This window comes from Urocampus carinirostris, chromosome 2, assembly GCF_059441175.1.
Source record: "Urocampus carinirostris isolate Australia breed hairy pipefish chromosome 2, RoL_Ucar_1.0, whole genome shotgun sequence".
NCBI classification, from domain to species: Eukaryota; Metazoa; Chordata; class Actinopteri; order Syngnathiformes; family Syngnathidae; genus Urocampus; species Urocampus carinirostris.
In genome coordinates, this window is record NC_142350.1 from 55211087 (window position 1) to 55222500 (window position 11414).

Here is an 11414-nt window from a genome sequence, read left to right on the forward strand (position 1 = left end):
ATCTATTATAAAAGGCTTGGCACTGCTCAATTGTAGGTATCAAGCCTCTAGGAAATATTTCAGTATGATAAATCACCATTAGATCTTTGTTCACACATCAAAGGAGCCCCCACTTTTTAATGTTCCTTTCTGTATGCGGCATATGAGGGTGTGCAGGTATCCCATATGCCAACTAGGCATAGTGAAAGAACAGAGCGGTTTCCTTTCAAAAAAAGATGACTAAGTCCCATCGTCATCGAATGGTCAGAGGGATGACATTTTCGAATGCAGTTGCCGATGGATCGAATCGCCGTAGTAACCGAAATTGTGGGATCACTTGCCACAAACATCGGCGCTGAAAGGTTCTTGCAAAGTTTATGCGTGGTTTATGCATCAGTTCAGTGTTCTTGTTTATGGAAAGCATTGTTCATATTTTGGAGGTATAACGAATGCAAAAAAAGGAAAAAGCTTCATTATAGAATAACAATATTAAAACAGTCGTGCATCGAGTATTTTTATTTGTTTTACAGAATAAGACTCATACCTTGAGGGAGCGGACATTATTGTCCGCCATTTTTCTGCCAAGTGTACCCTCAAAAAACTTGTGGAAAGCTGAACGAGAAAAATGGTTTGGTCACTTTGATTCTCCGTAGTTTGTAATCTAGCAATCGTTTTCACTACACAGTACATCTAGTGGTCAAATGGAACACCGTTTCCCTTTAAGATGCCACTTCTATTTAGTTTGTTTGACCCTAATTTACAAAAAAGAAAGAAATCTAATTTGGCTAGTTTGCTCTTCTCAGATAACGGTAACCTCTCGGCTCTTCTTCTTGATACAATCCATCGTCAAACTCCGAGTCCCCCCCTTGCGTGCACTTTCACCAGGCTCAGGTGAAGAAAGACATCCGGCGCCATTTGCAGCCTGATTAGAGTGGAGCGATAGGCTGGACGGATTTAGGGACGCTTTCCTCCGTTGTTGTCTCTGCGGCTCGTAGGAAGGTTCCCATCTGGGTTTTTTGAGATCTTCCTGCAGCTGGTCTTGGCCTTGCTGGTCTGCAGGCTCCTGACTCCTGGTGGGTTGCAGATCGCGGAGGAGCTCTAGTAATTCTCTCTTCTCCAGCTCCACGTCGGCTAATTCTTGTCTCCTCAGGCGCTCAACTCCAAGCAGGGCGCGGACATCACAGATAACGCGGGATAACTGGCCCTGCATAAAAGAACAACTTATCGTATTTTCATGACTATAAGGCATATCTTAAAGCCTTTATTTTTTCAAAAGCTGGTCATGCGCCTAATAATATAAGTGCGCCTTAACTATGGTTAAATATTGAGTCGCAAGGTCTCGCAACTAAGGCAAGCAGCCCCCAACTAGATTTTCCCTCGTAGGCGAAGTAGTCCGCGGTGTCTGCTATACTGGCGTTTCATTTCCTAACCAATGTGTCAATCACCATTTAAATCGGTCCCTATTTGCTAAAGTTATACGGAGGTAAAGGAGGCGGGTCCTTTTTAGCATTTACAGGCTCGCATAGGCTAAAGCGGGGCAAAACAAAGCCTGCAATTGGCCGAAAAAAATGTGAATCACACGCTGGGTTGCTCTACGGCAGGGGTCAGAAACCTTTTTGACCCAAAGAGCCATAAAAGCAAAAAATGTTTTCAAAAGAAATTGAGAGAGCCACATCTTATATTTTCAGACAAAATTGAAAAAACTGCCAAACACGCTCTCTAGACAAAAGCTAATTCTTCAGCACATTTTATTTCACTGTGTGTCATTTAATGATTTCATCAAATGTAGGAAATGATAATACAGTAATGCCAAATCCTGTGTCCCAAATCAATGTAAATATGCCATTTACAATTTGTCTTCCACCTTCAGTTAAGTGTTGAGGCAAATTTTTTCCTATGAAATTTGTCCTTAATAACTGTTTTAAAACAATGTGCATGCAAAATTCTTTTGAAAAAATGTCACAAATTACTGCAAACGATAAGCATATCGTCATATTTACTTTGGGTGTAGACTGCACTGAGCGAGAGAGAGAGAAGGAAGTGCCCTGCGCTGTGTGCAGGGATCCGCCCACCCGTACTGCTAACCCAATCAAAGTCGTTTGCCAGCGTTTTTATTTATGAGTTTAAATGGTTTCTTATCGGACTTCTGCATTAAGTTGCTTCGGCATCATATGGATCAAAATCGGGATGAAAACACTTGACTTTGGAACGCCACAGAGAGATGTGCAATAGTTACATTTTATTTCGGAACCATATGTACTCATGAAAACAGCCATATATGGCTCCCGAGCCATAGGTCCCCTACCCCTGCTCTACGGCATGGAGAAAACATGTTTTACTAGTCTGTATTTGTAAACAGGAATCATGGGGCCAAAGAGCCAACCAAAACCTGTAAAACATACTTTTTTCCACTAATATTATCCAAGAGGGGATCAAATATACCGGTAATATTTTTAAGATAATTTGTTCAGAGTATCTGAAGTTTTGTAAGTCCATAATGATCATTCGAGTGTCTCATTGTCACAGTACGAAGTACAGTACTTTTAAGGGTCATTTAAGGACATTACCTTCACCTCCTCGACTTCATTCTTGAGTTGCGACTCCTTCTGCACCATGTGTCTCCTCTGCGAGTCCAAACGAGACTCCATCTCCCGTCTCACCTCCTCCACCTTGCACACCAACTCAACCCTTCACAACGCACTTTGACGTTAAAACTCCGACCTTAGTGTTCTATATTTGACTCTCTCGCAATAACACACCGCAGCATTTCCACTTCAGAGCGCAATTCTGCTACGCAGTTGTGTTGTAACTGCTCGGTGGAGAGGAGAGTGTGGCCGCAGCCGTTGGGACATTGGCGGCTGCAGAAATTGCATTCTGACAGGTGGGCCTCCAAACTGCGTCTGTCCACTTGTGCAGGACACCCTGAAAGTGCAAAGAACACGTTTATTGTTTGATCATACTCGGGTTGGGGTTAAAAATTAAAAACTAATTGCAGATCCTATTGGTGAGCTGGGTTTTGAAGCCAGTGAGCAGAAAGGGACCCGGAAGATGGCTGGCGAGGCTGCATTTCAGTGACAAAACTATTGCATATTTCTTCAGAAACTGCAATGAAATCAGAATCCGTATTCATAGAGCCCGAGCTCACAAATGTCTAGCAGGGGACCCCGAGAGAGATTTAATATAGGTCCGTATCAATGACACAACTGGAAAAAGCAAAAAAAATGCAATGACACATGGGATTCAGGCAAGTGCATGCAAAAAGAGACACTATGTGGTGCCACAGCTCCTGACCCTTCATCAAAAAAAGTACTCATTTCAAATTCTTGCGTTTATAAATGTATTCTGCTTGTTTCTATTTCTACTATTGGACACCTGCAAAGGAGATTTCATAAAACGCCAGGGTTGTTGGTTGTGTTAACTATTATTGCTAACTTTTTTTTTTGTTTTTTTTTACTATTAAGCACTCATTTGTCACCACTGGCAACTAATGTTGCTGTACTTTGATTCCATGCGCTTTAGGGCCGATCTGCTAATAATAGTCTGGAAAAAATAGTCTGTGTAATAACCTGTGAAGCCCATTGAGACTCTTTGTGATTAAGGGCTATACGAATAAAAATGACTTGACTTGACTTTTTGTAATCAATGACATTTGTAAAAAGAGGGTTCATGGGAGGCTCTTTGCAATTTTGCACCATGAGGGTTGAACAGTCCTCTCCTGTTCTCCTTGCAAGTTCAAAATGCATTGATGATGGTTTTTTTTGGAATGCCTACTTAACTGTTGAGTTGTCAATGATCAAAAGGTTTACCCAGGTATATGCACCCCCCCCAAAAAATAAATATTGATTTCACCAGTGTTGAAGGTTACAATTTTAGACGAGAGGATACTGAGCTGTGCCTCACCATTATCAGATTTGAAAAGATTAGAATTTAAACAGATGAAAAATAAAATTGATCAATAAAAAGCCATATTATAAAAAAGTGGGTTTTGAGCCTCCTCTTAAAAATATCAAGGGTCCCTGCGGACCTGATGTTCCCCAGTTGACTGTTCCATAGATGAGGACCAAAGTGGCTGAATGCTGCTTCACCGAAGATTTTGGTCCTCACCCTGGGAACAGCCAACGAGCCGCTGCCAGAGGACCTCAGGTACCGCAAGGACTGATATAAAAAGCAAATCAGACAGATAGGACTGCTCAAGACCATTGAGACATTTAAAAACAAGTAAAAGTAACTTAAAATCAATCCTGAATTGCACAGGGAGCCATTGCACCCATTTTAAAACTGGTGTCACGAGATCCCTCCTCCCGGGCCCCCGGTGCTGCAGTTTTGTAATAGCTGCAAGCTAGCAATATTCTTTTTGGGAAGACCAGAGAGCAGGGCATTTCTCTAAACGAGAAAATTGTACATAAAGGAATGCATCAGTACCTCTGTGTTTGCCTGATAGAGAAATGGGCAGACTCTGACTTTATTCTTAAGATGATAAAATTGAGCTCAGAGTCGAAGATAACGCCCAAAGGTTTTGGTAAAAGTTTCTCTCTCCGACTTTCAGGACCAATGAGTAAAACCTCTGTTTTGTCTTGGTTGAGCTGTAGGAAGTTGAGCTGCCTTCCATGACTTGATATCTGAAATGCAATTTAAAAGGGGTTTCTATAGGGCTTGTGTCATCAGGGTACACAGCAATGTAGAGCTGGGTGTCATCAGCGTAACTATGGAAGTTGACTTCGTGTCTCCTGATGATTTCCCCTGGGCCTAAAATTGAACCTTGAGGAACCCCACATGTAATTTCATGGGCTCTGGAGGAACATGCATCCATACCTACAAAGAAATGTCGGTCTGTGAGATTGGAACATAACCAGTTTAAAACAGTACCAGAGATGCCCACCAGCTTTCCAAGTCTGTTCAATAAAATGTGGTGATCTCCTCCGTCTAAGGTAGCACTGAGAACCAGTAGCACTAAAACTGTGTGTTTATTAACATCCATATTATACCTGATATCATTTAAAACATTTTAAAAGGGCAGTTTTTGTACAGTGGTTGCTCCTTAAACGGACTGAAATGTCTCTAAAAACGAATTCAGCTGAATAAAAAACAAATTTTCTAAAAAAAACGTTGGGTTGGACTCTGGACAGCAATTATTAAAAATGATTAAGTGTAATTTGCTTTTCTTCAGATGAGGCCACACCACTGCCGTTTTAAAGGCGGCAGGGAAAACGCCTGTCTGGAAACAGCAATTGACTATATTTAAAATCTGTTCCTCAAAGAATCCATAAAATGTCTTTCAAAGAGAAGTTGGAATTGGATCCAAAAGACAGGTTGTTGGGTTGACTTCGGAGACAATTCGACTAGAGCCCTGGCATCAACCAAGGCAAAACCTTCCAGTGTTTCCTCAAGTAAAATCAATAGCCCAGCTATTGTAGGTCTTACATTCTGATGGGCTCTAAAACTGGACCTGATTTTAGTCATTTTACTACTGAAATGGTCAATAGAGTCCTCACAGAGAGCATTTGTAAGCTCAGCTTTAGTCAAAGGTTCACTGAAATCGAAGTTCAGGGATCCTCGAATACTCGGGGTTAAAATGTATTTTTTTGCAAAAACCAAAAGTGCGGCAATCACACAAGAAGCAAAAGAAGCACACTGCAGCATGTAACAAGTCCACTCAGCATGCATGAGCTCACGCTGGCCAGACCTACCGCAACGGCCACAGATATATCTGCCTTCTGTCGGCAACATGGCGTCATGTTGAGAGAACAAGGGCATGGTTTCTATACAAAAACTCATGAAACAATGATGAGAAGATGACCCCGGCATCCCCCTACCCCACCCCCTTAAATGCAACAGTGGTTTATATGGTTAACATGGCAACAAAGCAGCCACCTTTTGTACGTCACGCATCGATTATCAAGGGTGTCGGATCACCGTGGCGCTACCTTGGATATCTCTTTACATTCTTTTAGTAATCTAATCATATTTAAGAGCAATACTGCCAAAAAGAGTGGGTTCAAATCCAGCTGCAGACTTCCTGTGCAGAGTTTGTATGTTCTCCCCGTGCTTGCGTGGGTTTTCCAAAAACATGCATTTCAGGTGAATTGGCCGGTCCAAATTGTCCCTATGTGTGAATGAGCGAGTGAGTTGTCTGTCCCCGTGTGCCCTGCGATTGGCTGGCAACCAGTTCAGGGTGTCCCCTGCCCACTGCCAGATGATTGCTGAGATGGGCTCCAGCACTCCCGCGACCCTACTGAGGATAAGCGGTGCAGCTAATGAGATGAGATGAGATGAGACTGCCAAAAAGGAAAATTTCGATTTTATATGTTCATCTGGACAAATAAGATTTGCATTGATTTGAAACAGTAAACCAATATACTCGATTTGTTGACAAAGTTATTGATTCAAGGGGTAGTGTGTGTTATTTTACCTCCTATTGGTAAAAAACAAGCTCAATTTTGAGTGCTAGTAGGTGAAGAATTTTGCATTCATTTCACATAACCTGAGGCTGACCTATTGGTAGCTGACATGATTGCCATCTTGCTGCTAAGGGTACCCCACAAAACTTAAAACTGTAAGTGGGGCAAGGCGAAGAAGAAAAACTGAGGAATTGTCAACAGAAAGAGGAGTCAACTTTAGACAGGGTGGATTTGGTGCCGATGAGAAGTAGTTCCATTTTATTGCTGTTCAGTTTTAGGATAATATTATTTCAAAAAGGCAGGAATTGAAGTCAGGTGGTGGGAGTATCGAGTTAGGTCTACAGAAAAGGTAAAGCTGGGTGTTATCCGCGAAGCAGTGGAAGGAAATATTCATTTTCCTGAGGATATGGCCAAGGGACGGAAGGTAGGTTATAAAGAGGAGTGGCCCCAGGACAGAGCCCTGGGGCACACCTGATGAGAAGGACTTCAGTTGAATGAATTGAGTGCGGCCAAAGAAGTACGAGTGAAACCATTTGAAGGGTTTGTGGGATATACTAAGTGAAGAGAGTCCGCTCAGAAGGGTGGAATGGGAAATGGTGTCAAAGGCAGCACTAAGGTCGAGGAGGATGAGACCTACATGGCCATTTATAACCTTGCCCTTCCCTACCTCTCCGACCTCCTTCACACTGCCACGCCATCCCTCAAATCATCTTCCTCCTCCATCTCAAATTACCCCCTGCCCGCCTTAGCTCCATGGGGAGCAGAGCTTTCAGACGCTCTGCCCCCCAGCTCTGGAACTCATTGCTGCCTGACTTCCGAAATTTAGACTTTCATTTTCTTAACTATCTGCCTCACATACTGCCCCCTATAACTTTAATGTGTTTTATTTGCTATTTATTACTTGCTTGTTTTACTTTTGCTTTATTGTTGTGTCTTACTATATATACAGCAACCTTGGGTATCCTGAAAGACGCTTCGAAGTACAATTCATCATTATTGTTATTAGTAAGATGAGAGGAAAAAATTGTGCAGTTTAAATCCCCTGGTGCTTTTTAGAACTCGTTTTTTTTAATGCACTTTACAATACAGCGGCATCTAGTGGGCAAATAATACACTGTTCCTTTAACAAAATACACTGTGTGCGACATTTTGAAGAAAATACATGACTTTAAGTGTAAAATAAACATTCACAGTTTGTGCCAATATTGCCTTTAAAAAAAACTGACTAACCTGCTAAAATGCCACACTCGACTGGTATGTAGCTATTGTTTAATTATCAGACTCGGTTTTGCGTAAACTCTTAAATTCCTTTGTTCGATTTCACGATTTGGGAAATTTTCGTTAAAGGGTCAGTGTGTATTATTTAGGACCTCCTTGTAGTGAAATCCTTCATTCATTAAAATACTCATAGGTCGAGAAGTTTGCATTTATTTTATTTAACGTGTCTCACTTAAAGGGAACTGACAAAAATCATCTGCCATCCTGCTGCTACGGGTACCCATAAACCTCAAAAAGGCTGCAAATGGTAAATGGTCTGCATTTGTGTAGCGCTTTTCAAATCACTTCCTAAAGCGCTTTACAATGTGCTTCGCTCTTCCTCATTCACACACACACACTCACACACCGATAACAGCATACAGAAAAATCAGATGTAAAATGATGTCACTTCCTTATGCGTTTTAGCACTCCTATTCAGTTACGCTACACCATAAAGCGACATCTAGTGGTCAAATAATACCAGGGTTGGGTAGGGTTACTTTAACTGGATTACTTTCAATTACTTTTGGATTACTCCAATACCAAATATGCTAATAAAAGACAAAAGAAACTACATATGAATAAAATGACTAAATTTTGTGCAGGCTTGGGGAGTAACGCAATACATGGAACGGCAAAAATAATGTTGGCAAGCTGTTTGGATTTATTTTCATTTTGTTTCTGTCGCATTTTATGTTAGTTTTGCCGGAGATCAAAGAGATCAAAGCCAGGAGAGAAAGCTTACCACGTGTTGTGAGTCATCATTTTATTCATATTTAGTTTATTTTGTCTTTTATTAGCATATTTGGGATTGGAGTACAGTGGGACCTGGCTACTTCGCGGTTCAACGTTTGCGGCTTTTTTTGAAGGCGCGTCGCTGCTTCGCAGATTTTCACTTTTTGCGGGTTTTTTCGGCGGAACGTCAGCGGACACGGGGTAAAGCCGCCGGCTGGATGGGACGGAAGGGGGGGGTCACGGAGCGAATTCGGCGGACGCGGCGTCACACGGCGCAACGCGAGAAAAGGCGGCGGGCGTGATCAGGCTACCCCCGTAACTGGGGGGAGCCCGCTTGTCCGACGACCCCAGTAGCGTGGCGCGACGACAGGCGGCCGTCTGTGCGCGGAACCCCCGTAACTGTGTCGGTGTCGTGCGTATCGCGCCTGAAAGTACCCGCGCCGCGGGTTAGGGGCTCGCTCGCGGGAGCGACCAAACGGCACCCGCGGTGCGGCGCAAGTAAAAACCCTGTTGTGAATTTTTCTCCGATCGTCCCGGGCGGACGGAAAATCGCCCAGCTGTACGACTCTTAGCGGTGGATCACTCGGCTCGTGCATCGATGAAGAACGCAGCTAGCTGCGAGAACTAATATGATTTGCAGCTGCGATTGGCTGGCAACCAGTTCAGGGTATCCCCTGCCCACTGCCCGGAGATGGCTGGGATGGGCTCCAGCCCCCCCGCAACCCCAATAAGGATAAGCGGTGCAGATAATGAGATGAGATTTTTTTTTTTTTTTCTTTTTGAAGGGTCGTCGCTACTTCGCAGATTTTCACTTTTTGCGGGTAGTTTTGGTCCCCATTAACCAGGTCTAAAAAATAATAACTTAAAACAAAAAAAAAACTTTTTTTTTCTTTTTCTGGAAGGTGCGCCGCTACTTCGCGGATTTTCACTTATCGCGGGTGGTTTTGGTCCCCATTAACCGTGATAACCGAGGTCTTACTGTAATCCAAAAGTAACTGAAAGTAATCAAGTTAAAGTAACCCTACCCAACCCTGAATAATACACACCGGCCTTATCAAACAACGAGTTAATCGGATGACATCGATTCATTGCTCAGCGCTCATACTAGTGAACGATTAATCGTAGCGAAAAATGGATATTTAGTACCTGAATTAGAACATGAAACCAAGGCAAAGTCACACTCCTCCTCATGAGTGTGAAGGGTCTCCAGCGAGCACACCGTGTCGCAGCCCCGGCCGGCGTTGACGCAACGGATCTGTAGGCGGTTCAGATCGTTACGCATGTATCTGGGAACCACACAGACGAAACCACGGAGATTTGAATTCCAGATAGCTTCAGTCAATTGTTGACTGTGAGTGTGAGCATGTATTTCCTATAGCATTAGCTCGACTTTCATAGTACTGTATCACTATTTGCAGATGCTAATTCCTGAGGTCACTGAGAGAAGTCTATTCCATAAACCAGGGGCGTCAAACTCATTTTAACTCGGGGGACACATGATTGAACAAATATTCTATCTGGGGCCGAAATAGTAGACTCGAGAGAAAGGAAAAGAGAGAGAAATAAAGAAAGAGAGGATGCAAAAAAGAGAGAGGGTGGGACAAAGAAAGCTAGAAAGGGGGAGAGAGAGAGAGAGGGTGAGAGAGAGAGAGAATGTGAGAAACAAAAGAGAAAAAAAAAGAGAAATAGTGAGAGAGGGGGAAAGAAAAAGAGAGAAATAAAGAAATCCAAAGAGAAATAGAAAGAGAGAGAGAGAGAGAGAGAAAGGGAGGAAGAGAAAAAGAGAGAGAGTGGGACAAAGAAAGATAGAAAGGGTGAGAGAGAATGTGAGAAACAAAAGAGAAAAAAAGAGAAATAGTGAGAGATGGGGGAAGAAAGAGAGAGAAATAAAGAAATCCAAAGAGAAATAGAAAGAGAGAGAGAGAGAGAGAGAGAGAGAGAAAGGGAGGAAAAAAAGAGAGAGAGAGTGGGACAAAGAAAGATAGAAAGGGTGAGAGAGAATGTGAGAAACAAAAGAGAAAAAAAGCGAAATAGTGAGAGAGGGGGAAAGAAAGAGAGAGAAATAAAGAAATCCAAAGAGAAATAGAAAGAGAGAGAGAGAGAGAAAGGGAGGAAGAGAAAAAGAGAGAGAATGGGACAAAGAAAGATAGAAAGGGTAGGAGAGAATGTGAGAAACAAAAGAGAAAAAAAGCGAAATAGTGAGAGAGGGGGAAAGAAAAAGAGAGAAATAAATAAATCCAAAGAGAAACAGAAAGAGAGAGAGAGAGAAAGGGAGGAAGAGAAAAAGAGAGAGAGTGGGACAAAGAAAGATAGAAAGGGTGAGAGAGAATGTGAGAAACAAAAGAGAAAAAAAGAGAAATAGTGAGAGATGGGGGAAGAAAGAGAGAGAAATAAAGAAATCCAAAGAGAAATAGAAAGAGAGAGAGAGAGAGAAAGGGAGGAAGAGAAAAAGAAAGAGAATGGGACAAAGAAAGATAGAAAGGGTAGGAGAGAATGTGAGAAACAAAAGAGAAAAAAAGCGAAATAGTGAGAGAGGGGGAAAGAAAAAGAGAGAAATAAAGAAACCCAAAGAGAAATAGAAAGAGAGAGAGAGAAGGAGAGAAAGACAGAAGGGGAAATGAAGAGAAAGAGACAAAAGAGAGAGAAAAGAGAGAAAAAGGAAGAAAGCGCAAAAGAAGGGAAATAGACATAGAGAATAAGAGACAAAGAGGAACAAACAAAGAGAGACAGAAAGAGTTCAAAAAGAGTGAGAAAAAGGGTGGAAGAGAGAGAGAGAGAGAGGGAGAGAGTAAGAAATACAAGTACAGCGTTTGTGAGAGGCACCTGACTTTGGCAACATCAAGTGGACACATTTTAACCTGCAGCTCGTTTTTCTCCTGCGTTTCCCTCAGTGTGAACTGATCCAACACAAAGACAGGCGAGTGACCTGTAGAGGGGCTTGAGGCTGCCCAGGTCCAGGGGCTGCCTGTCCTCAGGACAGGTCTGGTGATGGAGAAGCCAGCTACTGATGCAAGCGCTGCAGAAGGCGTGCTCACAGGGAGCCTG

The 11414-nt window shown here is 42.7% G+C and overlaps 1 protein-coding gene and 1 pseudogene across 1 annotated transcript in view; one reads left to right on the forward strand and one right to left on the reverse strand.

Moving 5' to 3' along the window:
• Positions 1-479: 479 nt before the first annotated feature.
• rnf41l (ring finger protein 41, like) overlaps positions 480-11414 on the reverse strand; it is an 11420-nt gene continuing 485 nt past the window's right edge. Inside the window, exons 2-6 of the mRNA XM_088327197.1 lie at positions 11296-11414; positions 9516-9655; positions 2739-2901; positions 2547-2667; positions 480-1183 (exon numbers count right to left, since the gene is read on the reverse strand). The exon at positions 11296-11414 is cut by the window's right edge and continues 88 nt beyond it. Coding sequence (XP_088183323.1) covers positions 779-1183; positions 2547-2667; positions 2739-2901; positions 9516-9655; positions 11296-11414 — 948 coding nt within the window. The 3' untranslated portion in view covers positions 480-778. The remainder of the gene's footprint in view (positions 1184-2546; positions 2668-2738; positions 2902-9515; positions 9656-11295) is intronic.
• LOC148372577 (5.8S ribosomal RNA) lies at positions 8933-9078 on the forward strand (annotated as a pseudogene).